This window comes from Hypomesus transpacificus, chromosome 16 (assembly GCF_021917145.1).
Source record: "Hypomesus transpacificus isolate Combined female chromosome 16, fHypTra1, whole genome shotgun sequence".
NCBI classification, from domain to species: Eukaryota; Metazoa; Chordata; class Actinopteri; order Osmeriformes; family Osmeridae; genus Hypomesus; species Hypomesus transpacificus.
In genome coordinates, this window is record NC_061075.1 from 626,812 (window position 1) to 654,553 (window position 27,742).

A 27,742-nucleotide genomic window follows, 5' to 3' on the forward strand; every position below is an offset into this window, starting at 1 on the left:
AGAGAGAGAGAGAGAGAGAGAGAGAGAGAGAGAGAGAGAGAGAGAGAGAGAGAGAGAGAGAGAGAGAGAGAGACACACACGGAGAGGGAGAGGGAGAGGGAGAGGGAGAGGGAGAGGGAGAGGGAGAGGGAGAGGGAGAGGGAGAGGGAGAGGGAGAGGGAGAGGGAGAGGGAGTGTGTAGTGGCATGCAGAGGAACAGATAATGAACCATTACTCTGGGGGACAATAACAGCTCTGTGATCTTCTCTGAAATCAGTTCAACAGTGAGACAGCTGGTACACACACACACACACATCATTAACGGTTTGGGAAAAAATCCCCTGTACGGGTGTAAGACCTTGTCTGTTGGAGGGCCTTGTGGGCCTGCTCTGGAGAGGCTGCGCTGCATCAAGGTCTTGTTGTTCTAGTCTGATAAAGCAGTGCTGAATAGTGATGATCTGTTCCCAGTGGAAGGTGACTCCTTTCCAGCTCTGATAGAGGGGGTTTGTCATTAGAAAAGACGGAATCTCTCACACTCAGCCCTGTTCTGATGGGTCTAGTGGTGTGTTGACTAACGTGGTGTTGTCATGTTGTATTGTGTCTTAATGTGGTGTCACGTTGCCGTGGTGTCGCGTTGCCGTGGCGCTTCAGGACGGACCCCAGGAAGCTGCCCCCCCACCAGGTGGAGGTGGACGCCATCGAGCAGAACAGCGCCCAAATCTTCCACAAGGTCCACTTCCCCAACGACACGGAGGAGGTGAGCTGCACACCTGGAGGAACAGCATACCTGTCAAAGCTCAACGTTCAGGAGCGCAGCAACATTTAGGAGCTCAGCAAATCGAGCGTTATTTTCATATCCCTTTTGACACTTGCTACCTTTGTATAGCCCTCAACAGAGGGCTTTGTAGATGCACATACAGCTAGACCTAGACCAGCCTAGAACAACACTCATCATCATACAGCTAGACCTAGACCAGCCTAGAACCACACTCATCATCATACAGCTAGACCTAGACCAGCCTAGAACCACACTCATCCTCACACAGGAGTGTGGCAGTATTCAGCAGCTCCTCAGCGCTCAGTAACGATGTGTCTCTGCTGTGCTGGGCAGGTCTTCGAGGTGGCCACCGGCACCAGGATCAGAGACCTGGTTCAGACCATCTCCTCCAAACTCATGCTGGCCTCCGCAGACGGCTTCAGCATCTTCGTGAAAACACCCGACAAGGTTGGACTGCCGTAGGACGAAACGTCCTGGTTTCTTGCATTTTTACCAATTCCTGTCAGGTTGTTAGTTTGAATGGCTTTCGAACATTTGTCTGTTGTGCCTTGTGTGACAACATCCTGTCATGGTTTCTTTTGGCCTCTTGCTCATCCAGGTTCTCAGTCTGAACGAAGCGGACTACTTCTTTGACAGCCTGAGGCAGATCACTGACTGGTCCAAGAAGGTCAAGACCACCAGGGAAGGTCAGTGAGCCTCATGCCTATGGAACGCCACTGATACTAACGACCCTGGGAACTGACCCGCACACAATCCTCTCTGTGTGTGTGTGTGTGTACTGGTGTGTGTGTTCTAATGTGTGTGTGTGTGTGTGTACTAGTGTGTGTGTGCTAATGTGTGTGTGTGTTCTGCAGGAGGGCTCAACAACATCTCCTACATGGTGTTCTTCATGAGGAAGCTGTGGTTCAACGTGATCCCAGGGAGAGATCTCCAGGCTGATCTGATCTTCCACTACCCTCAGGTACCACCCTGCAGGCCGGCTGCCTCCCTCACACACGCTGGCTGTTGGGGAACAAGCTCTTTGGTCTAGCGGTAGATGTGGGGTTCTCCGTGTGCTGCTCCAGCAGTCGAGAAGTGTCATGCAGGGTTTGTCTCTCCAAGCTTGCAAAGCTTGCTTCCAAACTTGGCTCCAAGTCACACATCTGTTAGCAGTCCATCATTCATCCCAGTGGCTGTTTAGGGGGGCTAAGATCTGACATGAGTAGAACTTCACTTCTCTCCACAATCTGCAAAAAGAGAACAGAAAAAGGGTTAATTTAAATTAGATATGACCATGCTAGCCTGTTCTGTTAGCACAGCCTGTTCTGTTAGCACAGCCTGTTCTTTTAGCACAGCCTGTTCTGTTAGCACAGCCTGGTCTGTTAGCACAGACTGTTCTGTTAGCACAGCCTGGTCTGTTAACACAGCTTCTGTTAGCACAGCCTGTTCTGTTAGCACAGCCAGCCTGTTCTGTTAGCACAGCCTGGTCTGTTAGCACAGCCTGTTCTGTTAGCACAGCCAGCCTGTTCTGTTAGCACAGCCTGGTCTGTTCTGTTAGCACAGCCTGGTCTGTTAGCACAGCCTGTTCTGTTAGCACAGCCAGCCTGTTCTGTTAGCACAGCCTGGTCTGTTTGCACAGCCAGCCTGTTCTGTTAGCACAGCCAGCCTGTTCTCTTAGCACAGCCTGTTCTGTTATCACAGCTTGTTCTGTTTGCACAGCCAGCCTGTTCTGTTAGCCGAGCCTGTTCTGTTATCACAGCCTGGTCTGTTTGCACAGCCAGCCTGTTCTGTTAGCACAGCCTGGTCTGTTAGCACAGCCTGTTCTGTTAGCACTGGGACCTGAAGTGACCCTGCTTCGCCCTTCTCTCTCCTGCCCTCTCTCCTGCCTCCCTGCCCTCTCTCCTGCATCCCTGCCCTCTCTCCTGCCTCCCTGCCCCCTCTCCTGCCTCCCCGCCCTCTCTCTCTTCCAGGAGCTACCTAAGTACCTGCGGGGCTACCACCAGGTGTCCAGGGCAGACATGATAAGCATCGGCGCCCTCCTCTTCAGGGTGAAGGCCAGCAACGACCCGGCCCAGCTCCCCATGATCCCCAAGATGCTGAAGGAGCTGGTGCCCAACGACCAGCTGAAGGCCATGTCTGCAGACGAGTGGAAGAAGGTAGGAGATACGGTGCGAGGGTAGGAGACAAGGTGTTAGGGTAGGAGACAAGGTGTTAGGGTAGGAGACAAGGTGTTAGGGTAGGAGACAAGGTGCTAGGGTAGGAGACAAGGTGCTAGGGTAGGAGACAAGGTGTTAGGGTAGGAGACAAGGTGCTAGGGTAGGAGACAAGGTGTTAGGGTAGGAGACAAGGTTGCAGGGTAGGAGAGAAGGTGTTAGGGTAGGAGACAAGGTGTTAGGGTAGGAGACAAGGTGTTAGGGTAGGAGACAAGGTGTTAGGGTAGGAGACAAGGTGTTAGGGTAGGAGACAAGGTGCTAGGGTAGGAGACAAGGTGTTAGGGTAGGAGACAAGGTTGCAGGGTAGGAGAGAGGGTCTGAATCGCAGAAAAGTTTTGTTAATAAAGGAGAATCAATGTTTTCCATGTCCACTTCCAGAACATCGTAGCTGCCTTCAACAAGCAGGCAGGCATGTCAGAAGGGGAGACCATGGTGGCCTTCCTGAAGGCAGTGTGTCGCTGGCCAACGTTTGGATGTGCCTTCTTCGAAGTTAAGGTACTGTCATGTCCAGATGTTACGTTTTACTAAACAGAGAGCTTTATATGAGAGAGTGCCGCCAGTCTGAAGGAAACCCAGCAGAGCAGGGGAGCTGCTTCTCCATCCAAACATTCAACATCCTGACTCTCCTCTTCTTCACGGTCCAGCAAACATCAGATCCTAACTTCCCTGACATCGTGAGAATCGCCATCAGCAAGCAAGGAGTCACTCTCATCAACCCCAAAACCAAGGTAAACAAACTTCCAACAAACATGTGAAACTTGTGAAGACTGACAGTAGTAGCCTGTGAGGCGGGGATGTTCCAGAGATGTGGGTGGGGTCCGGAGCGCTGCTGGTCACCAACACTCTTATCCTGTCCTAGGACATTCTCGCTTCTCACCCATTCAACCGCATCGCTAACTGGTGCAGTGGAAGCACCTACTTCCACATGACAGTGGGGAACCTGGTCCAGGGGAACAAGGTCCTGTGTGAAACGTCTCTGGTAAGGAAGCACCCACTGTGGTTTCACTTGAACACCAGACTGCATGAACCGCTTGCTCCTTAGTGTTCACATATTATTAATAGAATCATGCCGATCATTCACCTATGGTATTTATGTATTTTTTTATCATTATATATCTTTTCATGTATTCATTCATGCACTAGTATTCATGATTTATACCCTAAATAATGAGGTTTTGTGTCCAAGACTCTTGTTTCTAAGTCGTGTTCTTGTTTTGATTGTCTCCAGGGTTATAAGATTGATGACCTGCTGACGTCCTACGTCAACATGTATGTGAATGAGACCAGGGCGATGAAGAGCAGGAACCGGCGCTACAACTGAACACACACACATCACACACACACACAAACATCATACACACATCACACACACACTCATACACACACACAAACATCATACACACATCACACACACACTCATACACCCACTCAAACACATACATATACACACACACATACATAGAAACAGATAAAAACAGATACAAAAAGATGGGAACCAAATTATTCTCAGGTTTATGATGAACCTGGACCCATACCATTTCTAACTTAATCCAATGAAGAATGTTAAATGTTAAATCCACAAAAATGTTAGGTGATCGTACTCAAACATATTTGACATCAAATCAATCTGAAATAACTAGTTGTATGTACAATCCTACTGCCATGTGTCTTATCAAACAAGAGTTATTAATGGTCTAAGGCCTTTGTTGAAGAGGTGATTTATGTTTGAGTGATGCTACGATTTGCAAGCCAGATAGACCATTAAAAACGTTTTCCCACCTGAAACCTTTCCGTTGTTTAAAAGCATAGTTGATGTGCAGACCTCTGCTCAACACAGCCTCACACTCACCCCCCCCCTCAACACAGCCTCACACTCACCCCCCCTCAACACAGCCTCACACTCACCCCCCCTCAACACAGCCTCACACTCACCCCCCCTCAACATAGCCTCACACTCACCCCCCCTCAACACAGCCTCACACTTACCCCCCCTCAACACAGCCTCACACTCACCCCTCCTCAACACAGCCTCACACTCACCATCCCTAAACAGTCTCTGTCTGGGTTCACATGAGAGAGGCCTTCCCCCACAGTTAGGCTTCACCACCCTGTGTTTTCACTGAGCACAGCGACTCACTCTTCCCAGCAGCAGAGGACCCGGGCAGGGACATGGAGAGTTCTCCACAGTCCTCCAGATAAGGCTCTGATTCAGGCTGACGGGCTCATTAGCATGCACTGCTCCAGGGAGGAGAGAGAGTGCTGTGTGTCTGACACACAGCTGGGATCTGCATGGATGAAAGAAATATTATCACACACACACACACCCACACACACACACCCACACACACACACACCCACACACCCACACACACACACACACACACCCACACACACACACCCACCAGCAGGCCTCTCCTCCACATCTGGTGACACGGTGATCATTCTTTTGGGCGCCTCAGTGTGTGATGCGCCACTGTGGGATGAAAATTGACAAGGGCCCCTGTCTCCCCCCTCTCTCCCCCCTCTCTTCCCCCTCCCTGTCACCCTCGCTTGTTTTCCACTGGGTCGCCCTGGCGGGGGTGATAGGGGGCCCTGTCTAGAAACTTCAGACCATCCACAAAGGCTCATCTCTCAGACTCAGTCATAAAGCCCTCTATCAACCACACAGTTCATCTTCTATCCAGTGATCATAGGGATGGAGGGATGGAGGGAGGGAGGGATACATGGATGGATGGAGGAGTGGATGGGGGAGGGAGGGATAGAAGGCTACACAAAAAAAGTCATGTGGTGAACCACTAGGTCTGGTTTCCATGGCGCCGTGCCTGACGACTCGTTGCTACTGAGGCACGCCATGTCTTCTCTCTGCCGCTGCTCATCATTCAGGCTGTTGTCGAGCAACAAGTGGCCCTCAGAGCGGGAGAGAGAGAGGGGTCAGGGGTCAGACCAGAGCCTCCCTGATGGGACGCGCTTTCTGTTATCAAATTTGTTGAGACACAAAAGGAGCCACAGTCTCCTTCTCAAGAACATGGGGGGTTGAGGAGAGAGGGGGGTGAGAGAGGTTGAGAAAAGGGGGGAGAGAGAGGTTGAGAAGAGGGATGGGAGAGAGGGGGGTGAGAGAGGTTGAGAAGAGGGGGGAGAGAGAGGGGGATGAGAGAGGTTGAGAAGAGGGGAGAGAGGGGTGAGGGGGGTGTGAGCGAGGGGTGTGAGGGGGAAGAGTGAGGGGGGAGACGGAGACGGGGGGGAAGGAGGGGGGAGAGAGTCGCAGCATTCCTGCAGCTCCTCCCAGTCTCCCGTCTCTACTCAGAACAGACGTGGCGAGAAGCTGTCCTCACCCTCTCTCTCTCTGCTGTCCTCACCCTTTCTCTCTCTGCTATCCTCACCCTCTCTCCTGCGCTCTCCACTCTCTCTCCGCTGCAACACTAGCTGAGTCAGACACACAGCCAACCAGAAAAACTGCCAGATAGCCAGCCTCCTCTCTCTCTTCCTGTGGACAAGCCTTGGACAAGCACTGTGAAGAGCTCTGGAGCAGCAGGTGAGTGTTGTGTGTCTGGTGTGGAGGGGTGATGGCACTGCAGAGCAGCAGGTAGGTGTTCTCATGGTCGGGTCGTTTCTGCTGTTCATCTGGGGGGTGCTGGCTGTAGAACTGAAAACGTGTTGATCATTTCCCCCTGGGTTCACCCATAGCTCATATGAAGTATTCTTAGCCTATGAAGTTGTCAGGACAGGTGTCTGTGTCGTTGGACTGGATGAAGATCATTTTATACTCTGAGTGTGTGCATGCACACGTTTCCTCATGTTCACATCTGACCCAGTGTGTGAGAGAGCAGGGTTGGTCTGGGCAGGACAGGGTGGTTGAGCGGTAGATCTGTTCTGGCTTTGGTGGGGGGGGGGTAGATCTGCTGTCTGAATACGCTGCCTCACGCTGCCTCACCCCCAAAGAAAAGAACAACTTTCTGCTCTCTGGGATGAACGGAGCTCTTGACTGATTTGCACCTGCATATTTTCTGGAGGGAGACTGTTTGTGGGTTGTGTCGCAAGAAGAGGGCGTTTGATTCTTTTGAGGATTAAACCTCGGGGGGCGGGGGGGGGGGGGATTAGCGGGCTGCTCGGCGTGCAGCTTCTGTGTCCTCCAGGAGGGACGACAGCTGTGATCAGGAACGCTAGAAGCTCCATGTCCGTCAGCCTGTTGCCCAACATCTCAGCTGAAAGACGGCTGAACCTGTTGTGTCACCATGCTGTATCACCACAGAGAAACCTCATCAATCTTATCAGTCTGCATTGCCTTCGTGTCAATTACCAAAAAATACCCTGCCTCTCTGGGCTAGCTGCTCTATCTGCCCCTCTATCTGACTGACCAGGAAGCTGCTTCTCAGAAGGACAAAGAGAGTTCTGAGCGTGCTCTCGTCAGGAATTCTCCCAGAGGTCAGAGGTCGCTGACGAGCCCATGTTCTCGTAGGGAAAGTGTCTCCTGACTACGCCGCCTGATGACACGTGACGTGGTTCCTGGGTTCTGATCGTCTTTATTAAACTCCCCAGAGAAACACTCCTCTGCTCAGACATCTGTGCTGTGCCAGGCCCTCCCCTGCCACGCCCTCCCTGTGTTGATCTTGGACGCTCTGAACAGGGAGATGTTTGGTCTCAAAGTTGAGCTAGCCTTACTCATCTGTCCTGTGGGTCCAGATGTCTGCTTTGATTTAACGCTGCTAATCACAAATGCAGCAGGGCTTGGGCGTTTGTAGTCATACTTTGAGAGCAAACCAATGTAGTAAACATCATAATGAAATGGTGAGCTTGCTGGTAACAGCAAGGTTGAGTGTGATGCTTGGCAGAGACAGCTGCTGGGGTGTTGCAGATCTGGAACCGAGCAGAGAAACTGTATACATGTGGAGTCCATCACAGTAGAAGAAGGCGGACAGAGGCAGTGTGGGCGTGGCTGACTGCAGTGTGGTGGTGCTTGTATGAACAGAGGGGGGCGGGTGAGGAGAGGAGGGAAGTGTTTTGGGGGGGTGGAGAACAATCAACTACTCTTAAGGGCATCTATACATTCCCTAGAGATGCTGTCATCTCCGCCACCTACTCTGCCTGACAAAACACAACTCCTCCTCCTCCCTCCTCCTCCCCCCTTCTTCCTCCTCCTCCTCCTCCTCCCCCCCCCCTCCCACCTCCCCCCCTCTTCCTCCTCTTCCTCCTCCCTCCTCCTCCCCCCTCACCTCTTCCTCCTCCCTCCTCCTCCCCCCCTCTTCCTCCTCCTCCCCCTCATCCCCGTCTTGTGACTGGCTGTGCTGGGCTCAGAACTCTGCTGCTCAGTCAGATGAAGATTCAGACAACACATGCACTTCCTTCCAGGGTTCCGCATCTGATACGACTGCTGTGAATGTTCCTCTGCTCCATGTCTACTGGTGTCTACCGCTGCAGCTAAGCCTCAGCCTGCATGGGGCACACATGTCCTGTGAGCTACTGGGGCATCACTATTATTAGTCAAACAGACTAATACAAGAGTGTTTAAGTTTGGTAAATCATCTTCAAATGTGACCTTTCGCATACAGGAAGTAGTAGATTATTTAAAGAAGCACTTTGCCTTCAGCTCAAAGAGTGTGACAGGTTGTGGTGTAAGTGTGTAACATCTTTCAGCTGTCACATTCTCAATTTCCTTTAGAAGCACTCAGAGAATTTGAATCAATACAATCTTTACTCCACTCCCCTCCTTTCCTGTTCTCTCGACGCTACTCAGCTTCACTTCTCTACTGTCCTGTACTCTCCTCTAAAAGCCTCTCTCGCCTTCTCTTCCCAGTGATGACCGTGGAGTCCAGTACCCTGGGGGTGCCCACCTCCCCCCTCCTGCCCTCCAACCTGTCGTCCCCAGACTGCCCCCCCACTGAGAGCTCTGTGGAGGACCTGCTGTTCGGAGGCTACTACATCCTGGTGTTCCTCCTGGCGCTAAGCGGGAACAGCCTGGCTCTCTGGGTCTTCTCCCGGCAAAGGGCCACTTCCTCTCCGGCCAACGTGTTCCTGCTGCACCTGGCGGTAGCTGACCTGTCCTATGTCATCGTGCTTCCCCTGAGGGCCACGTACCACCTGGCCGGGGGACACTGGCCCTTCGGAGAGGTTCCTTGTCGCCTGGCTGGCTTCCTGTTCTACGTCAACATGTATGCCAGCCTGTTCTTCCTGGCGTGCGTGGCGGGGGACCGCTACCTGGCCGTGGTGCACGCCGTGCGCTCTCTCAAGGTGCGCCGCGCCCGCACCGCCCACATCATCAGCTTCTCCCTCTGGGCGCTGGTGACCGTCTCCATGGCGCCCCTGCTGGTCACCCGGCAGACGGTGGAGGTTGCCGGGGCGACGGTTTGTCTGCAGCTGTACCGTGAGAAGGCGTCGCGCCGCGCCCTGGTGTCCCTGGCCGTGGCATTCACCCCGCCCTTCCTCGCCACGCTGTCCTGCTACCTGATGCTGGTCCACAGCCTCCGCAGGGGGTCCCGTCTGGAGCCGTCCCTGCGGTCCCGCGCCCTGTGCACCATCGGCCTGGTCATGCTCATCTATGTGGTCTGTTTCCTGCCCTACCACGTCAGCAGGGCCACCTTCATCCTGGGCTACGCACACCCTGACGTCTCCTGCAGCGCCCGGCGAGGCCTGGCACTGGCCAACCGCCTGACCTCCTCCCTCACCTGTCTGAACGGGGCGCTGGACCCCCTGGTCTACCTGCTCGGGGCAGAGAAGTTCCGTGGCACGCTGACTCGGCTGCTGTGTAGAGAGACGGCGGCAGCGGCGTCCGGAGGGACCAGCGGAGACCTGAAGGGAACGCATGACAGCTCTCTGAGTGCCAAGTCAGAGTTCTGAGGTTCTGAGGTACTGAGGTACTTAGCCTGTGTTCACACCGAACTCAAAACAAATTTTCCGACCGGCGAGATTACATGTAAAATCGATGCAAACGCATTGACACATTTTCAACTCGAGAGAAATATTCGCGTTACGCTGTGTCGCGAAAGTTGATCAATGTTGAGATGTCACTGACATTTTAGAAGAAATGGAGGGCAAGAGTATTGTAGCTGTTTGTGGGCATCCTCTGCTATACGACGCTGCTTCATATTTGTTTATAGTACCGGTAGGACATGGTTGACGACTACAAAAAAAACGGTTAGCTCCTAGCAATTTCGCGCGACTAAACACAAAGTAACGCGAAGCGAAAATACTCTTCATTTGCGCCAATAATTTGCTTTGCGTTTAGTGTGAACACAGCATTAGGGTCTGATGGGCTGCGGTTTTGAGCAGAATTACAGAGTTTTTTTTTATATGGGTGTCTCAATCTCTAAAGCTGTATTTAAAATGCATTTTTTATATTGTGAAAACCAGACATGTTGCTGGTGTAACGATACTGGTGCACAATGTGGTCATGTTTCCTGTGCAAATGTAATTTCCAAACCAACAAATAGTAGCTCTTAATATCCTCTAGGAATATTTACAGGATTTTATACTGAAAACTATCATTTTCAGAAATGTAATGTATATGTTTATCTTTCATATGAATTATCAAAGTAACTAACATATTTGCCACAGATTCCAAATAATAATGTGCAGACCATTTCTTACTAGAACAAGCTGATGTTCAGGAGTCCTGTGTTTCACTGGTGTACTGTACACTGTTCTCAGTCTGTCTCACTTTAAGAATGAGTTAGTATTTGGTGTGTTCCTCATCCTGCCTGAGGGTTATTCCACCACTGCTACAGCCCTGAACCAGCTTGTAGAATAAACACCCTTTTCATGCTTTAGACACGTCTCATACTGTTTAAGAAGGCTACGGTATAGCCAGAAGCATTGCCTTCTAATCAGATTTTTTTAACTGTGTTAAACCCTCATTTATCCTACTGTATTGTTTGGTTTCTGACTGGGAGTCACTAAACAGCCTCATCCACTAACATCCCACCTGCTGCACAGACAGACTGGCTGGACTGGTTTGTGGTGTAGCTGTGAAGCTTTCTGTGTTTATTGAAATGATGTATATTTATGGGCGGCTGTGCTGTAAATAAACGTGGATGCAAAAACGCCAGCTTTGTTACGGTTTAATGAACGCCTGTCTTTTCCCCTCAGAGCTCTCTGTACAGGGCCCATATAGCAGCCCTCAGCTCTCTGTCTAGGGCCCATAGAGCAGCCCTCAGCTCTTTGTACAGGGCCCATATAGCAGCCCTCAGCTCTCTGTCCAGGGCCCATAGAGCAGCCCTCAGCTCTTTGTACAGGGCCCATAGAGCAACCCTCAGCTCTCTGTACATGGCCCATAGAGCAGTCCTCAGAGCTCTCTGTACATGGCCCATATAGCAGCCCTCAGCTCTCTGTCCAGGGCCCATAGAGCAGCCCTCAGCTGTTTGTACAGGGCCCATAGAGCAACCCTCAGCTCTCTGTACATGGCCCATAGAGCAGTCCTCAGAGCTCTCTGTACATGGCCCATATAGCAGCCCTCAGCTCTCTGTCCAGGGCCCATAGAGCAGCCCTCAGCTGTTTGTACAGGGCCCATAGAGCAGCCCTCAGCTCTCTGTACAGGGCCCATAGAGCAGTCCTCAGCTCTCTGTACAGGGCCCATAGAGCAGTGATCATAGCTCTCGGATATAGCAGCAGATTCTGCTAACCTGGGTTGCCTCAGTCCTGTCCTCACCGCTTCAACACTTCTCTTTTCTCGTCATGTGACTTCTGACTGTGGTGTGCCAGAAGGGCTTTTTCTGCTCACATTTCTTTGCAACATTTCCTGACCACTGTATCAGCATTGCAATACTTATTTCTTCTTTCCCCACCCCCTCTCATGAGTGCATATGTTAACAGTGTTTACGCATTTTCTGACACTATCTATACCAAAAATGTGGTTATCTGTATGTATATATACATATTTGACCTGATAGATTCAAGGACTCATACACAGTAATATCACAAAATCTTGTAATATACTGTAGATATGTCCTTGAATTGTTCGGGTTAGATATTAAAACAAACTTTAGCAGCATCACACACAACACAAATATTCTGGCTATGATACGATTCACATGAATGTACTACTAAGACAAGATCTCAGGATGTTGTTTCAGGAGTGGAGTGTCTCCCTGGTCATTCAGCAGAGCTGGTGCAGTGACATAAACCTTACTCTGCATCGAACTTCCTCTTTTCTCATCCTTGCCATTCTCCACACCTTCAAACTATCAAAACAATAACAGGTCCTCAAGTATTTCCTCAACCAGGCTTCTCAGACTGACAGTGGCTGAAAGATTATTCTGTTTAGTCTGTTATAGTTAATTATTGAAAGAGAGAAGAAAGGGGGAGAGGTAGCTGTGTGCTTCTGAGTGCTTCTGGATTCTCAGTGCAGCTGTTAGGCCCTCCTCTCGCTCAAATGAGGAAGTTCTGTCACTTTAGTAGCGGCTTCCTTTTTACAGCTCTTGCCCTGCAAACAGGAAGAGAGAGGGAGAGAGAGAGAGAAGGAAAAGCACACAGCCACACACAGAAAGATGACCACGGTCAGCTGAAGACACAGTGTTCCACCAAGGAGAGAGGAGTCTGTTTTCGAGGGCAGATGCACCAGCCTGGACCTCCCGGCTTCTCCTGAGAGAAACAGGATGTGTTCTTATCAACCGTGGCACCATAGCAACATCACTCGCTCCAACGCCGAAGACCTCCTCTCCAAGGCAGCGCGGGATGGCAGTTTCCTCCTCAGAGACAGTGAATCCATAGTGGGGGCCTACGCTCTCTGTGTGCTGTGAGTAAACCTACCGGCTGTCCTCTTCTGGGGGGGGGGGGGGGGGGGGGGGGTACGCTGAGCAGGAAGAGTTCAGTTTGTTAAGGATCCTCTTTACGTGTTCGGAGCTCTTAGTGGTTTGGACGCCTTGGCCCACCTCTGAGTCTTCACATCCAGGAAGGATGGCTTTTCTTTTGACATCATTTACATGCAGCTCCAGTTAACTCCAGTTAACGGTTTGTAGAAGACAATGGGGTTGTTAGTCTTTTAAGACTAAATGAGATTAGAAGTTTTTGGAGTTTGCAAACGATTCAAGCTTATGGGCTACTGTGAAAAGAGATTGTAGACATTTCGGAAAGTGTTCTGTAACCAAATTGCAAACTGTGAGTTTCACGACTCTGTGCTTCAGTTTGTCAGAGCTGCTCCAAAGTGTCTCTGAATGCTTCCTACACAGCTAAACTCATGACTGTGTAGCTAGATAGCTTCATTTGAATAACCCACACACACCAAAACACGTTTCAGCTGTGTGAACCTTAGCTGCAAATGCTCGCTTTTGTATTGAGGCTGTTTGTGTAAACTGGAGGGAATTAAGGGGTTTGTTTTAATCTTGATCGGCTGTATAGCCTGACAGATATGCAGCTCTTGTTCTCGTCAGCTGAAGAACACTGGTCCAGCACTGAACACTGGTCCAGCACTGAACACTGGTCCAGTACTGAACACTGGTCCAGCACTGAACACTGGTCCAGCACTGAACACTGGTCCAGTCCAGCTGATGTTTCTTCTGTCCCCAGGTACCAGAACTGTGTGTACACATATAGGATCTTACCAAATGAAGAGAAGAAGCTCTCTGTTCAGGTGGGTTTGAGAATACTGCAGCTCTGGTCAGGTATTGGCCCCTAGTCTTAGCCCTAGCCCCCAATTTCTGCAGCTCTGGTCAGTCAGGTCTCAACAATCTCCACTCTGTGAAGGAATCTATTAGCAGGTGTTCAGGAAGCTGCTTAAAGCTGCATGTTATGCCTCAAGCACCAAACTTCTGCTTTTATTTTTCATTTCATCAAAAATAAGAAGGCTGTTGCTCAGCCCATACTGCCAATGGTGAGGGTACAGGGTGAGGGTGCAGGGTGAGGGTACAGGGTGAGGGTACAGGGTGAGGGTACAGGGTGAGGGTACGTGGTGAGGGTACGTGGTGAGGGTACAGGGTGAGGGTACAGGGTGAGGGTACATGGTGAGGGTACAGGGTGAGGGTACAGGGTGAGGGTACAGGGTGAGGGTAAGTGGTGAGGGTACAGGGTGAGGGTACAGGGTGAGGGTACATGGTGAGGGTACAGGGTGAGGGTACAGGGTGAGGGTGCAGGGTGAGGGTACAGGGTGAGGGTACGTGGTGAGGGTACAGGGTGAGGGTACAGGGTGAGGGTACATGGTGAGGGTACAGGGTGAGGGTACAGGGTGAGGGTACAGGGTGAGGGTAAGTGGTGAGGGTACAGGGTGAGGGTACAGGGTGAGGGTACAGGGTGAGGGTACGTGGTGAGGGTACAGGGTGAGGGTACAGGGTGAGGGTACATGGTGAGGGTGCAGGGTGAGGGTACAGGGTGAGGGTACAGGGTGAGGGTGCAGGGTGAGGGTACAGGGTGAGGGTACAGGGTGAGGGTACATGGTGAGGGTACAGGGTGAGGGTACAGGGTGAGGGTACAGGGTGAGGGTAAGTGGTGAGGGTACAGGGTGAGGGTACAGGGTGAGGGTACAGGGTGAGGGTACGTGGTGAGGGTACAGGGTGAGGGTACAGGGTGAGGGTACATGGTGAGGGTACAGGGTGAGGGTACAGGGTGAGGGTACAGGGTGAGGGTGCAGGGTGAGGGTACAGGGTGAGGGTACGTGGTGAGGGTACAGGGTGAGGGTACAGGGTGAGGGTACAGGGTGAGGGTGCAGGGTGAGGGTACAGGGTGAGGGTACGTGGTGAGGGTACAGGGTGAGGGTACAGGGTGAGGGTACAGGGTGAGGGTACATGGTGAGGGTGCAGGGTGAGGGTACAGGGTGAGGGTACAGGGTGAGGGTACGTGGTGAGGGTACAGGGTGAGGGTACAGGGTGAGGGTACAGGGTGAGGGTACGTGGTGAGGGTACAGGGTGAGGGTACAGGGTGAGGGTACAGGGTGAGGGTGCAGGGTGAGGGTACAGGGTGAGGGTACAGGGTGAGGGTGCAGGGTGAGGGTGCAGGGTGAGGGTACAGGGTGAGGGTACAGGGTGAGGGTACATGGTGAGGGTACAGGGTGAGGGTGCAGGGTGAGGGTACATGGGGGAGGCAGATTACTGGTAAAGTGTGACACCAACTGTTTATTCTGTTTTTAAGGGGACAGTGGGAGGACTGATGCGTCCGGTAACAAGTCCTCCATTGTTAGACTGTAAACAATCTGTTTCTGTGTGTTGGTAGTGAAGTCATTATCATAGTGCTACTTCCTTGTTGGAATTGTTGCCATTCATTTAGGTTATTTGGATAGAAAAACGTAAAGTTTAAACAATCATTTTCTTCAGTTAATCCCCCACAAAAAATTAAACATTTCAGCTGGATGGGATAAGGAAACCAGCTGACGTGTTATTGAAGGAGCTTAACCACAGGGGAATGTCAGAGAACAGCTTATGGGTGGTGTTCTGGGTGAGGAGGACTAACACACCCAGACTGTCTCTCCCAGAGCACCAGGGAGTCTAACCTGCAGCCGTGTGTCATTGGTTCCTCCAGGCTTCTGAGGGAGTCCCCATCCGCTTCTTCTCCATGCTCCCGGAGCTTGTTGAGGCTTACTACAGCCCCAACATGGGCCTGGTGACACACCTCCAATACCCTGTCCCCAAGGAGGAGGAGCCAGAGGAGGAGCCAGGTTAGACGCCGCCCCACCCCTTCCTCACTGCTGCTAGCACTCTACGTCACACAGGAAGTCGTTTGCATATCTGTCAGCAACAGCAGCTTGCACACGTGAGCTGAGCAGCCCAGAGGTGATCCTCGCGGTGAGGCCTGAGCTGAGCAGCCCAGAGGTGATCCTCGCGGTGAGGCCTGAGCTGAGCAGCCCAGAGGTGATCCTCGCAGTGAGGCCTGAGCTGAGCAGCCCAGAGGTGATCCTCGCGGTGGTTTGTGGTTTCAGAGCCAGTCAGCCTGCCTCCTCAGCTGCCGAGGAGGAACTTTGGTCTGCCGGCCAGCGAGGGGAAAGACGGATGCTCGACTGGGGACGTCAGGGGGGTGGACGTGACCTCTCTGTCCCTGACAGACACCTACCTGCAGAGACTGCAGCACATGGACATTAGCCAGTAAGATCACTTTCTCCGTGAAACACACGCACACACACACATATGCACACACACATAACACACACTCATTTTATTAAGCTATTTAGGGAATGTCTGGCGCCATCTTTGTAGAGCAGTGCAGTGCCCCAGTAGTGTTCCTGTGTTGCAGCATTCCAGACGACCACCAGAAGGCCATCCAGGACTACTTCAGGAGCGCCCTGAGCCTCGACGCGGAGCTAGTGCACGGGGGGAACCCCAGTCTCCCTCACCTGAAGAAGCTCACCATGAACATCTGTAAGCACCTGAACAGGTACGCTCTCAGCTGAACAAGTACGCTCTCAGCTGAACAGGTATGCTCTCCCTGTGTTCTCACTAACTGTTCCTGGAGCTGTCCAGGAGAGTCAGGGACGCACAGTTGCCACAGCAGTGTGTGTGTGTGACAGCCAGGGATGGAGGTTTGTGTTCAAAGTGTCGGAGTGGGAAGGGGGGGGGGGGGTAGATATCTGCCGTTTTAGTAAAAGTGGTGGTGGGTGTCATGTTCCTCACATGTGTAATGAAACCTGCCCCCCTGGTGACAGTGAGATCTCTCGCACCCTGCCGACCCTGGAGACCTTTCAGCAGGTCTGGGATCCGCAGCTCTCCCCGGGACCTGGGCGGCTCAGGACTCAGGTACTTCCAAGCTCCTGTTCAGAAGCTCAATGCTAGTTTTTAGCATGGTGTGTAGATGTTTCGGCATTGTATAACCCTGCAAACTTTGAAGGATGATATTTTTAATTAACTCTGCCTAGTAAAAAAGTGCAAGCTTGGAGATCTAAGAAGTTTTTAAATGTAACCTAACGAGAGAGTGAAAGGGTGTTTGTCACAATCATGCATTTTTGAGACGTGTGACTGAAAGTTTTTGTTATTTTTATTTTCTTCTGCTTTCTGATAGCTTTCTGCTGACTCCAGTCAATCAGTATCCTTCAGACTTGAACAATTGACACAACTGCTGTACTCCATAGAAGACAAGGTAATATTGAATCATCTTGTACTCAGAGTTTACCTTTATCACTGACTTATTCATGTGAAATTGAGGAGCGGTTTTCACCCAACTATTAATAATTTTCTTTAGGAAAATAAATCTCTGTGGATATCCTGTTACATTTTAACCAAACACGCACTGATAAGGAGCAGTGCTGTGCATGGTCACTGACATGCCTCTGTGCTTGTTACAATTTCAGGCCAAAAATGCTGTGTTTGAATCTGTCGGCTACGAAGGGGGTCACAGAAAGTCTCTCATACCACCTGTGACATTTGAGGTAAAAATCTCAACATTTCCTTAGAAGAAGCTTTTATCCATGGTGACGGATTTTAACCTGTGACCTCTGAATCTGCAATTAAACGCTCTGTCACTGAGCCATACCCAGTGATGTTCACATGTAGTGTGGAGTAATTAGCTAAACATTTGGGATTCTGGGATGTTTAGACGTGGAAGGGGCAGGTTCCTGTGACCTCTTGGTTTCCACAGGTGAAGTCGGAGTCTCTTGGCATTTCAACCAAGATGTTCCTCAAGGTGGACATCGAGAGCGGAAAGGTCTACTTCAAAAAGTCAAAAGACGGCCCCGAAGACAAATTCTTTGTTCACAACAAAAGTGAGTGCTGTTGGTTGATACCAAGACGTGTTTGGTTGTGCGGTGTGTGCAAGTGTGTGCAGTGTGTGATTGTGGGGTGATGTTGTTTAGTCCTGCAGTTGGTGAAATCCCAGAACGTGCATCCGAAACTGGTCATTGTTGTGGAGACAGAGAAGGAGAAAGTGCAACGCAAAGAGTTTGTGTTTGATGACTCCAAGGTGAGGTCATAAACATCATCATGCTGAGATACTGAGTGAAGTCATCGTTGTGATGTCACCTGTGTGTTGACCTGCTGATGTGTTTGTGTGTTTCGTCAGAAGAGAGAAGGTTTCTGTCAGCTGCTGCAGCAGATGAAGAACAAACATTCTGGCAAACCTGAACCTGACATGATCACTGTGTTTGTGGGCACCTGGAACATGGGTAAACAAACAATAATACTCTCCTCAATCTTCTCATCAAAATACAAATGAGGCTTTTCTTTCAAAACCAACTAATTGTTTTGTAAACAAACGATACATTTGTAAACTACGTTTTTTCTTTTTAAATCGATCATCTTAATAAATCAGATCTAGCTGAGCTGTATTAGCAGGCAGGATCAGAATTTCTCTCTCAAGGATGCGACCTATGACCTCTAACCTCTGGTCCCAGGCAACGCTGGCCCTCCTCAGGACATCTCGTCGTGGTTCCAGTGTAAGGGTCAGGGCAAGACGCGCGACGACACGGCCGACCACATCCCCCATGACATCTACGTCATCGGCACCCAGGAGGACACGCTGGGGGAGAAGGACTGGGTCGACACTGTGAAGAACACCTTGAGAAGCATCACCAACATCAGCTTCAAACAAGTCAGTTGCAGCCAGTGGCGGTCCTAGCATATTTGGCACCCCGGGCCAGGTTTACCTCACCCCACCCCCCCGCAGACCTGGGCCAACCATTTTTTATCAAAACACTTTTTTCGAAGAAAATATAATAATGTAATGTTGTGTGTTTGTCAGATGGCCAGCCAGACCCTGTGGAACATCAGGATCATGGTTCTGGCCAAGCCTGAGCACGAGAACAGAATCTCCCATATCTCCTGTGACAGTGTCAAGACAGGCATCGCCAACACGCTGGGTGAGTCCAACCCTCTCACCGGGGTTCGCTGGGTTACTGTAGGGTGAGGGGGTGAGGGGGGTGAGGGGTTGCAGCTATCCGTAGGGTTAGGGTCACACCAGGTGTTATTGCGACCATTGTGTGTTTTTCTTGAACAGGAAATAAAGGAGCAGTGGGCGTGTCGTTCATGTTCAACGGGACGGCGCTTGGGTTTGTCAACAGTCACCTGACCTCAGGCAGCGAGAAGAAGCATCGGTGAGGGACAGTTCTTCCAAACTTTGTCTATTAGATTTTACATAACATACTATTGTGTCATCAGGGCATGACACAATAGTAGGGAAAGAATAGTAGGGAAAGAATATTCCCTTTTAGGAAGTTCAGGTTTTCAGAGGAATTATTTGGTCCTGCTCCTTTTGACAGTTTCTTAGCAACCGCTCTAAACCCAGAATATATAAGTCCTGATCCTGTGAGCTAGCCTAATCTTCTTGTCAACAACATATGTAGGCTAACATTATTCAACTGAAATAATATCTCATTATAATTAACATTAATTAATAGTGTCATGATCAATGTAACGACCAAGCGCCCTCACTGACATCATACTATATTATCTTATCAACAGACAGGTGACAGTATGGCTGGTCTAATCTGAGATAAATCAAGTTGAACATTTGATTCAGGGTTAGCTAACTCAGGCTACAATAACCCTTCCGAGGCCGCTCTCTCCCGTGCTAGCGTTAAAAACTGGTGTTGCAAACTGTCTGGTTGGTTTCCTGAGTGTCTATTCTTCTTCCTTCTGAAACATGATTAAACTGAATGATGCAACGACAGTGAGACATGAAGCGAAAGGAGAACTGTGTGGTCAGTTTCAACACTTTCAATAACACAGTTCGGCTTATAAAGTTCGTAAAGTTGTGTGTTTTGGGGGTGGGGGTTGTTGTCAGACGCAACCAGAATTACGTCAGCATCCTACGGTTCTTGAACCTCGGAGACAAGAAGCTGAACCCGTTTGACATTACCCATCGCTTCACCCACCTGTTCTGGCTGGGGGACCTGAATTACAGACTTGAGATGCAGTCCTCGGTAAGTATCAGCAAAGCCTCAGATCTGTAGAAGGTAACGATATCAAGCCCATGTATAAATCACATTGGTACAGTCTTATCTCTTCATGAGGCTAAGGGGAACTTTGTGTTTAAAATAGTCCCAAACTTTTTTTTCTTCTACTTTATGGAGAGATTGCTGTTTTATTTGTTGCCTGCACGTCTTGTTTCTTCTCGAGAGTTTCTTATGAGAAGCGTGGGCAGTGTGGAGGACAGGGTTTGGGTGAGCCTCTAAACAGCAGCAGTCCTGTCTGCTAGCGCTGCTGCACTGCCACTGCTGACATCATCTAACAGGAAGAACCACTACTTTGCATTGTCTGCCTTCACAGGAAGCAGAGAGCATTGTGACAAAGATCAAACAGCAACAGTATCAAGAACTGCTCGCCAAAGACCAGCTCAGCATGGAGAGAGCTGAGGGGAAAGTCTTCCTACACTATGGTATTTCCTCCATGGTATCTCACTGTAAACCACAAATGCAAATGACAATCACACAAACTAACATACGAATGTGGTATTACTGAAGTAATACAGTAGTCACCTTCCGGGCAAAATGTGAAAAGACTGGGTTTTTTTAAGACGCAGAGTGCAGTACAAACTCAATGTGCACACACGGGACATTAGGAGGGTGTGATGAGTAACAGAGAAACCACTCAAAAACTCTTGTTCTTCACGTGTTCTAACACAGAGGACGAGACACGTGAAACAGCTCCTGTGATACGTTCTGGAACGTTCTTCTTCTTCTCGTTCTTTCACAGACGAGGAGGAGCTCACGTTCGCGCCCACCTATCGCTTCGAGAGAGACACGAGGGAGAAGTATGCCTACACTAAGGCTAAAGCCACGGGGGTAGGACACTGTTTATTCAGATGTGTTTTCCTCCTCTGGAAAAAACGAACCCTTCCACGACATAGCAACACACAAACACCAGGGTGAGGAAGTCAGCAGCACTGTTTATTGATCTGGGGGTCGTCCAGGCAGGAGAACCTGCTCTTTGGTGAACCCTGGTTCACGGGAAAAATGTAGGCTGGGTTCACTGCCACAGGATGAGTTGTAAGCAATCTTTAGGCCTGCATCCTTCCACTTGTGAACATGGAGTCTCCTGTGAATCTGTCAAAGTGTTTTTGCTGTTCTCCTTTTGCAGACAAAGTACAACCTGCCCTCGTGGTGTGATCGTGTTCTGCGTAAATCCTACCCCCTGGTGCACATGGCCTGCCAGACGTATGGTGAGACTGGGAGCACGTGTTGCCATGCCAACAGACGTAGGGCGCTGGGATGTTTCAATTCAATTCAAATTATGAAAACACTTGTTTTCAGGGTGCACCAATGACATCATGACAAGCGACCACTCACCTGTGTTTGCAACGTTTGAGGTTGGAGTGGCCTCACAGTTTGTGTCTAAAAATGGTAATTCATTAATTTATATTTTACAATGGACAAGGATGTGTTGCACTACCTTATGAGATGTATCAAACTAAACTTAAGACTTTATGTGAGAAACGTTTTCCAGGATGATCCAGTATTGTGGTCGGAATTTTCTGAATTTTTATTTTAAATGTTTAGATCCTAATACCACATCAGAGGGTGCTATAAAGTTCATGAACTGCGTCGCCAAACTCACAACAAAGTCCAAGACCAAGTTCTTCATCGAGTACCACTCCAGCTGCCTGGAGAGTAAGGCCTCATTCTGTTACATTTCTATAATATTTACATTTATTTAAAATCGTATTTCATCACAAAATGGGCCTGATGGGTGTCATGGACCAACCCAGAACATCAGTCTAACAACTCAAACATCCACAGAGTTTGTCAAGAGCCCAGAGGGAGAGAACCAAGAATCCTCAAATGGATCCATCAAAGTTCGTTTTGGAAACCAAGTTGAGGTAATCTAATTTAAGGGGTCAGGTGGCTTAGTGGTTAGGGAATCGGGCTATTAATCAGAAGGTTGCCGGTTTGATTCCCGACCTTGAGAAAAATGACGTTGTGTCCTTGGGCCAGGCACGTCACCCAACTTGCCTAGGGGGAATGTCCCTGTCCTTACTGTAAGTCGCTCTGGATAAGAGCGTCTGCTAAATGACTAAATGCAAATGTAATCTGAAAGAGTCTCGGTTTGTTCTTTGAGTAGGCTGATGATGTTTGGTTGCAGTCTGGTTTTTCAAAGTCGATGATCTGTTGTGTTTGAAGCTCACCCCCATCATCTCCGACCCGGAGTATCTTCTAGACCAACACATCCTTATCTGCATCAAGTCCACAGACTGTGACGAATCCTACGGTAAACAGGATTTTTTTAAACAGGATTTTAAAGTGGCACAGCTATGCACAGCCTTACAGACTCTGATGTCTCTGTGGTGCCGTGACTCCAGGCGAGGGCTGCGTGGCACTGAGAGCTGCAGAGTCCTCGTATACGGAGTTCCAGATCACACTGACTCACCACGGAGAGCAGACGGGGTACCTGACGGGGGGGATCCAGCTGCGGACTTCTGAGGGCAAACAGACTGAGAAGCTGTACGGTGAGTCAGCATCACGGCTATCCTGAGAGACAGCTGAGTGGTTTGAGCACCTGGCTGCCGACCAAGAGGTCACAGGTTCGAATCCGTACATTGATACTGAATGACTCAACTGGGATTTCACTAAACTTGTTTTGACCTTTTTTTTGTTTTAGATTTCATCAAGGTGGGAGATGATTCTAGCGGCCACAAAGGCAGAGGAGGCGACCCCACCAGCAAGTGAGAAGTCTCTCCTAACAGATCCCTGTCTCTCCTGACACATCCTGTCTCTCCTGACACATCCTGTCTCTCCTGACACATCCCTGTCTCTCCTGACACATCCTGTCTCTCCTGACACATCCCTGTCTCTCCTGACACATCCCTGTCTCCCACCTGACACATCGCTGTCTCTCCTGACACATCCCTGTCTCTCCTGACACATCCCTGTCTCTCCTGACACATCCTGTCTCTCCTGACACATCCCTGTCTCTACTGACGCATCGCTGTTTTGAAAGCAACATCCTGCAGGTGATCTAGATAATGATGTCACTTTCTCTCTCTTAATCTTCATCAGATTGTCATCAGCCTTTCCCGCTCCAATTGACATCACAAACCCCAACTACATGGGAGTGGGTCTGAAGTGTGGTTCTGCAGGAAAGGGCTGGAGCTACAGCAAACCTCACAAAGCAAGTCCAGGAGGCGGGCCCATGGGCAAGGATGGGAACCATGGCAACCTTTCTCCCAAAAAATCGTACGACTCCACACGAAGCCCCCCAGGAAAGCCAGCGTGAGTCCGCCTTAGCTGACAACTTTTTTTTTTCACTACGGTATGTTGTAGACTTGTTTCTTTGTGTATTCAACAACAAAAAGGACACAGTCCAATGCTACAGCCATGTTGTCACTGCTGAGTTTGGTGTCGTCTACCCTGCTGTGTGAACTCTGCACGCCCCACCTGTGTTCCCTCAGAGCTGAGGATGAGTACCCGGCTGAGATGTTTGACAACCCCCTCTACGGCTCCATGGGGAAGGCAGGGACACGAAGCAAAGACCCGGAGCCTCAACGTAAGGACCAGCTGGTGCCACCAGATGCCGTCTTCCCCTTCCCCAAGCCCCCCGACTCCGTGGAGCCTGACCGACCCCCGGTGCCAACCCCTCGGAACCGCTCCTATACCTGCTCAGAGACCAAGCCCTCAGCCACGGCCCCCGGCGCCTCGCAGCTCCATCTGACCAAGAAACCGGTGATGCCATCTCGTTCTGACGGGGGAATGGCCGCCAGCCGCCCCCCCCTGCCGTTGAAGTCCCGGGCAGGCCCGGTTCCAGAGCTGCAGCCGTCCCGGCCCAGAGACTACAGAGAGACCTCGGAGATCCACACCAGGCAGCGCCACTCCCCCCGGTCTGGGCAGCCGCTGCCCAAAGATGGTAGGACCAAACTGTCCCTCTTGCATTTTCTGTGCTTCATAAACTTTGCTACATTTCCCCCCCCCCCTTCTTCTTAATGTGAGACTTATCTTTCTCATGTTTCCTCCCCAGTGCATCCTGAGGCAGCCCAGCCCCCGAAAATCGGTCGTTCTGTGAGATGACTTCCTGTTTGGGCCCCTGGCTACCACTTCCTGCTCTGCGAGTTATAACTGTGATTGGCTGATGAATAGGGGCTACAGTGGAGAGAATTGCCCAAAATGAACTCAAAGCGTGCTACTGTTGGTCTTCCTGATCCTCCATGTTGTTTAAATCAAACAGATCTTTACTTTTGATAGGCATTACAGAATTCCACCTATGGTATTGGTAACACAGAAGCCATATGTGAGTTCAGAATTGATCTTTTTTCCCCATGTCTCCTGTCCTGCCAATAACAGGACTACTGCATGTGTGTAACACATCTTCCGGCCATGGTGGATGACATTTTGCACACTCTCTTCACAAATATCGTCTACTATGAATCATTTAAATTGTTACATCAGAATATGTCTGCCTTGCTTATGTGTGTTATGTGACTTAGATTACAATAAACTAAAGGGAATATGACATATTTGCATAATAAGTTGATATATGGCTTGCCGCACGATTGTCCTTAGTGAATGCTGACACCTGCTGTAACTCTACAGTACTGCGAGTGTTTCCTTCAAAGTTCACGAATCTGGACACTACTGTCGCTGAAATATGACGTATAAAACTTCCCCCCAATGGGTTTTCAACTATAATTGTATACGTCATCAACCCCAGACAGAAAATACAACGCCGACAATGGTGAGAATATTTTGTTCCTTTAGAAGGTTTAAACATTTTTGTGTCTCGTACATGTGAACCGACGCAATTTTGTAAGCATCCCGCAGTGGGATAACAATTAAGCTAATACATTAGTTGATCAATGAATCAATCATTTTATTGCCAAATGCCCATACAATTAGATCGCGTCGTTAGCTAGCTGGCTAGCCTGATGAGCATCACTTGAATTTCCTGGCGCAATCTATCAGACTTTTACTATACATAGAAACATTTATCATCATGGATACATTCGCTGCTCGCTTTTTAATGAATCATGCGTTTTGCATTACAGCTTTTCTACTCGTTTTTCAAATCTTTGGTGGGTAAGGACGTGGTAGTGGAGCTCAAAAATGACTTGAGGTATGTGTTGCTTTATTGGTATATTGCAGAGCTGTCAACGAATAGCCTAATACGAATAACAAAAAACTACCTTGTTTGCGATGAGCAAGGATTTGTGAAAAGTGTACAAAATCAGATCCTTTTAAGACCATCACAACCCAAACAGGGTGTTAAAACAAGTGTACTGTACTACAGTCTTACTACTCGCCACTGTTCCTGCTACTTTGCAATTTGTCTTTTAGCGCATCACTAGTACTACTAGCAGTAGTATTACTATTTCCATAAATAGTTACTGATACGCCGTAAACATCTGTTTTGCAAGATTTTCATGTTTTGGAATTACTAGTAAACGATACAACAACGTACGTTTGTATGACGTCTGCGTTCCTTTTCAGCATCTGCGGAACTCTTCACTCAGTTGATCAGGTAACCAGGCAGCTTCTGGCTCTTTCTATTTAACCTTACAAATACCACTCCTTCAGTGACACTTTATCTAACCAATTTCCACGCTTTTTTTTTCCTCAGTATTTGAACATCAAACTCACAGACATCAGCGTGACAGACCCGGAGAAATACCCACACATGGTGAGTAGTAATGCGTTGCTGCAAACAGCATCTCTCACATGTCTGACAAGGAATAATCAGACAAGATTTGCCTGTCTAATGCTGTCTTAGAGTACATCATGGGGAGGAGGGGTTGAGGGAAACAGGACTCCTCAGAACAAGATGGCGTCACCCGTTTCTTGATGCATCAAAGCAACTGAGTCTTTTTGGTGGAACCTCGGGTTCAAGTGTCACGTTGTCACACGTTGTCACTTGTCGCCATTTGTAACAAGGAACAGGCAGAACTCTTTGGTCCTGCTCCTCTCGACGGTCTCCTAGCGGCGTGTCGACCTGCAGTAGATAATCAATCCCTTGTGTCCTCCAGCTGTCTGTGAAGAACTGTTTCATCCGGGGCTCCGTGGTGCGCTATGTGCAGCTGCCGGCGGACGAGGTGGACACTCAGCTGCTTCAGGACGCTGCCCGCAAGGAGGCCATGCAGCAGAAGCAGTGATGTCATCACAACTGGCTTGACTGGGGAGAGGGGGGGGGGGGTTGGGGGGTCTTTTGACACATCTAATGTCTGTTATTTAGAATCATGTTATTGCCGTTGGTCCCTTTGTGAAGGTTTGGGTTAGTAGAGATATGAATTCCTCTGGGAAATTATTTCTCATCTCTCTATTGGAACCTTTTTGGGTTCCATCTAACTTTGAATTTGTTCTTTGACTGAAGTCACTGTCTAGGTTACACACTCCAAAGTGAGGCGATAGCCGTGGTTTTAAATAACGTACGTTTATGTTTAGATGTGACCAACGACATTAATTGAAACAGTCTTTCTTTACATTGTACAAATTAAATATGTTGATGTTTTGTGTTTTTTTTTATAGAATAACTTTAGTTCTACGCTAAGGTTTATACACGCTCTTTGGAATCTGCCAGTCATGAATTCTGTTTTTGTTCTTCAGTTTGATGATTTTCTGTTTCTAACCTCCAAGGAAAAACCTTTGTGATTCATTTTGTTATTGTGTGAAAATAAAACTTGGTTTGAATCTTGCTACCTGTGTCTGACAGTTGATGTTGTAGGGTGCTTATTGTGAGGGCTAATTTATGGATACTTGTCTTTTTACATCTGACTTATGGAGTATCTGAGAAGCTATCAGATAGGCTAGTGAAACTCACAGGATATGAGGTCACAAGTGCACAGGTGTACGTTATTTAAGTGGATGGTAATTGCTTACATGCAACATCTATCTTGTCGGTTCTATCCTCCCCGTTCCCGCCTGTTCCCAGAAAGGACAAGTCCAGCACTGACACCATGGTAAGACTACCTGCAAATATGTTTGTCCGATATTGAGTAATTAGCATATAGAGGCAGATATTGACCCATATGTGACGTAACAAGTGTCTATATTATTGATGCGGCCACACTGTGTAAAGGTTAAGCTTAATTGGTTGTGTTCTGGTCCACAGGAGCCTCGCGCTACCGAAGGTGAACGGACAGAGAAGCGTAGACATGACACCGACACGGCAGCTGTAGGTGATGAGGTGAGGACCTTCTACTTTAGCAAGCCCTGAACTAGTGTTGCCACCCGTCCCCGTTTTACCGGTATAGTTTTCTTTTTGAACGACTTTACCGGTTTTTTTCTTTACCGGGAAACGAATTGTCCCGTTTGTGAATTTCTCAACTTGAATTCCATTAGTTTGAAATTAAACGTATACATTACTACAACTAATACACTACCGCCGTTTCTTAGATGGGTGAGCATTGCGGGGATTCTCCACCTAGATCTACATCAGGAGAGTTTTCAGATGAAGAGGTATTCGTCTCTCGCTCATATAATGATAGAGGTGAAGTCTTTGACAGCGTTGCTTTTCTACAGATATCGACCAAAAGAGAGCAGCACTTGAGACTCGGACCAGCGAACCTCGATGACACGTTGCCATTCGATTCTCTAGACTCAGACCGCACCCAGATGGAGGTAGAGGAATCTATCGAGGTCTTTCACCCAGAATCTCTCTTGCTCAAGTATTGTAATGTTGTCAGACCGTCTGTCGGTTAAAAATATGTTTTTAAAGTCAATGGCTCCGTTGTCATGAGAATAAAATTTATTATTTCCTCTGGACCTTGCGGTAACATCATGAGACCTTGAGAACACGTTTTGGGGGTTTGGCTAATAAGCATGATTGAGATGTCACAGTAAATGCATTTATCATAGTTACGCATCTACTTTAACTAGGATTAGTCTCTTCCTGAGGGCGTTCACATTGGTGGAATACAAGTTACTACCCTGAGCCACGATAGAGAAGACAAATTATTTTCTCAAGTTTGGGGAGATTAAAACTGTCAACATGGATGGTTGCAAATAAATGTTTGATCGGAATGAAAAGCGGGCGCT

General features: G+C 49.2%; 4 protein-coding genes and 1 long non-coding RNA gene across 5 annotated transcripts in view; all 5 read left to right on the top strand.

Moving 5' to 3' along the window:
- LOC124478833 (unconventional myosin-VIIa) overlaps positions 1–4,731 on the top strand; it is a 13,213-nt gene extending 8,482 nt beyond the window's left edge. Inside the window, exons 24-32 of the mRNA XM_047037298.1 lie at positions 622–736; positions 1,091–1,204; positions 1,356–1,443; positions 1,612–1,718; positions 2,707–2,892; positions 3,328–3,444; positions 3,594–3,677; positions 3,809–3,928; positions 4,178–4,731. Of these exons, the coding sequence (XP_046893254.1) occupies positions 622–736; positions 1,091–1,204; positions 1,356–1,443; positions 1,612–1,718; positions 2,707–2,892; positions 3,328–3,444; positions 3,594–3,677; positions 3,809–3,928; positions 4,178–4,270 (1,024 nt within the window). The 3' untranslated portion in view covers positions 4,271–4,731. The remainder of the gene's footprint in view (positions 1–621; positions 737–1,090; positions 1,205–1,355; positions 1,444–1,611; positions 1,719–2,706; positions 2,893–3,327; positions 3,445–3,593; positions 3,678–3,808; positions 3,929–4,177) is intronic.
- Positions 4,732–6,322: 1,591 nt separating this feature from the next.
- Positions 6,323–11,175, top strand: gpr17 (G protein-coupled receptor 17). Its single transcript, XM_047037000.1, has 2 exons — positions 6,323–6,481; positions 8,741–11,175. Exon 2 carries the CDS (start codon positions 8,743–8,745, stop codon positions 9,778–9,780), a length of 1,038 nt encoding a protein of 345 aa, XP_046892956.1. The 5' UTR covers positions 6,323–6,481; positions 8,741–8,742; the 3' UTR covers positions 9,781–11,175.
- Positions 11,176–12,338: 1,163 nt separating this feature from the next.
- On the top strand, positions 12,339–24,227 carry inpp5d (inositol polyphosphate-5-phosphatase D). The gene is made up of 27 exons (XM_047036999.1): positions 12,339–12,673; positions 13,444–13,507; positions 15,385–15,520; positions 15,782–15,944; positions 16,093–16,233; positions 16,502–16,592; positions 16,855–16,932; positions 17,144–17,221; positions 17,431–17,554; positions 17,645–17,751; positions 17,851–17,953; positions 18,182–18,378; positions 18,529–18,646; positions 18,784–18,880; positions 19,570–19,708; positions 20,055–20,163; positions 20,481–20,569; positions 20,865–20,946; positions 21,038–21,127; positions 21,284–21,394; positions 21,524–21,603; positions 21,905–21,992; positions 22,084–22,230; positions 22,383–22,446; positions 22,781–22,993; positions 23,173–23,624; positions 23,736–24,227. The coding sequence occupies exons 1-27, from the start codon at positions 12,534–12,536 to the stop codon at positions 23,783–23,785; spliced, it is 3,351 nt and encodes a 1,116-aa protein (XP_046892955.1). The 5' UTR covers positions 12,339–12,533; the 3' UTR covers positions 23,786–24,227.
- A 159-nt stretch (positions 24,228–24,386) lies between these two features.
- Positions 24,387–26,400, top strand: smx5. Its single transcript, XM_047036953.1, has 5 exons — positions 24,387–24,449; positions 24,760–24,827; positions 25,202–25,232; positions 25,332–25,391; positions 25,735–26,400. The coding sequence occupies exons 1-5, from the start codon at positions 24,447–24,449 to the stop codon at positions 25,858–25,860; spliced, it is 288 nt and encodes a 95-aa protein (XP_046892909.1). The 5' UTR covers positions 24,387–24,446; the 3' UTR covers positions 25,861–26,400.
- Positions 26,401–26,588: 188 nt separating this feature from the next.
- Positions 26,589–27,719, top strand: LOC124478569. Its single transcript, XR_006957249.1, has 3 exons — positions 26,589–26,664; positions 26,817–26,891; positions 27,101–27,719. It is a non-coding gene; the product is annotated as an uncharacterized LOC124478569 (long non-coding RNA).
- Positions 27,720–27,742: the final 23 nt, after the last annotated feature.